We start from the raw sequence: 1336 nt of genomic DNA on the forward strand, positions 1-1336 counted from the left end.
GTGGTGGGGACTGCAGAGTGGCAGTGAGTGACCCTAAGGGTCCATAATAATCCATTTGGAAATGAATTGTGGGTATCTAAGTTTTGTTTCACCAAAGTCGTGGCTGGCAGATACAAGGAGAATATGGCTTTGGTATCTCTTTTTTTTTTTTTTCCTCCTGTCAGGCTGTCATTGTTCCCAGGTGGCAAGCAGCCCAGCCTGTGGGCGCACCCCCACCTGCACGCATTACCCCCGCCCCCACTGCCAGGGCTTACTGGAAACCTGATGCCTTTGATGTAAAGTTTGTGCTCTTTGCAGCAGACGCCCTTTTCCCCAAGAGGACAGGCAGCAAGGGAGGGAGGCTGGCTTTTCTGCTAGGAGTGGGTAAAGAACATTTTCCCCGAGGGGTGCAGCTTTGACCGTTGAGATGACATTTGCAACGCTCTCTCTTTCCCCATAGGCATCAAAGACTATTCCAACTGGCCCACCATCCCGCAGGTGTTCCTCAACGGCGAGTTTGTGGGTGGCTGTGACATTCTTCTGCAGATGCACCAGAACGGGGACCTGGTGGAAGAGCTGAAAAAGCTGGGGATCCGCTCCGTCCTCTTAGATGAGAAGAAAGACCAAGACTCAAAGTGAGGACGGTGCAGGTCCTCACCGGGCCCAGCGCCCCACTCTCCGGGGAGGAAGCTGTGGGTGTTGGAAACGCCCCACCGGCCAAGCCTTAAGAATCCTGGTTCTCATGACGAAGACACAGCGGCTTGCACCACTCTCCAGGCATGTAAGCCGTCGGTGATTTCAGTTTGTCTGGTGTTAGGCTGAGAACACCCTCTTGTGAACTTAATTATAACCGCTGCACTGTAATGACTCAGTGTTGTGTTCCGATATTGCTGTAAACAATATCTGTTCTTAGATTGCCATTTTCTTTGCCTGATTCCGGAGTAAAACGTGGAGCTTTTGAATCATTATTATTCATGACTCCTCAGCCAGTGTGTGAGTCTGCAAAGATAATGTATCTCCCCCCAATTTTGTAACTTGTTCTGTTACAGAAATGATGGACAAGGAAGAAGATGTGATAACTGGGGTGCTGTTTTTTTTAAATAAACTCTACCTGGGGATACATGAGTGAGTTGTTAATTCTGAATAGCAGTAAGTGTGAGGAGTTTAGTGCCTGCAGCCGTTTGTTTTTCTGAATGAAGAATGATCCTCAGACTACTATTAAATTTGCTACAAAAATTGCTATCAGGCTGTGCTCAAGCTTTCTCCAGGGGAAGGAAGTGTTGGGCAGAGTGGTGGCATTCCTGTTGGGGGCTTGGGGGTGGATGGGCTTGGCCTGCACTGGAGGGAAGGGGCAGCG

At 49.6% G+C, this 1336-nt stretch overlaps 1 protein-coding gene across 1 annotated transcript in view; it reads left to right on the forward strand.

Annotated features, from left to right (window-relative positions):
* Nucleotides 1-1247, forward strand: part of GLRX5 (glutaredoxin 5) — a 12987-nt gene extending 11740 nt beyond the window's left edge. Inside the window, exon 2 of the mRNA XM_004376699.3 lies at nt 440-1247. Coding sequence (XP_004376756.1) covers nt 440-618 — 179 coding nt within the window. The 3' untranslated portion in view covers nt 619-1247. The remainder of the gene's footprint in view (nt 1-439) is intronic.
* Nucleotides 1248-1336: the final 89 nt, after the last annotated feature.

Source organism: Trichechus manatus, unplaced genomic scaffold (genome assembly GCF_000243295.1).
Source record: "Trichechus manatus latirostris isolate Lorelei unplaced genomic scaffold, TriManLat1.0 scaffold00045, whole genome shotgun sequence".
Classification (NCBI taxonomy): Eukaryota; Metazoa; Chordata; class Mammalia; order Sirenia; family Trichechidae; genus Trichechus; species Trichechus manatus.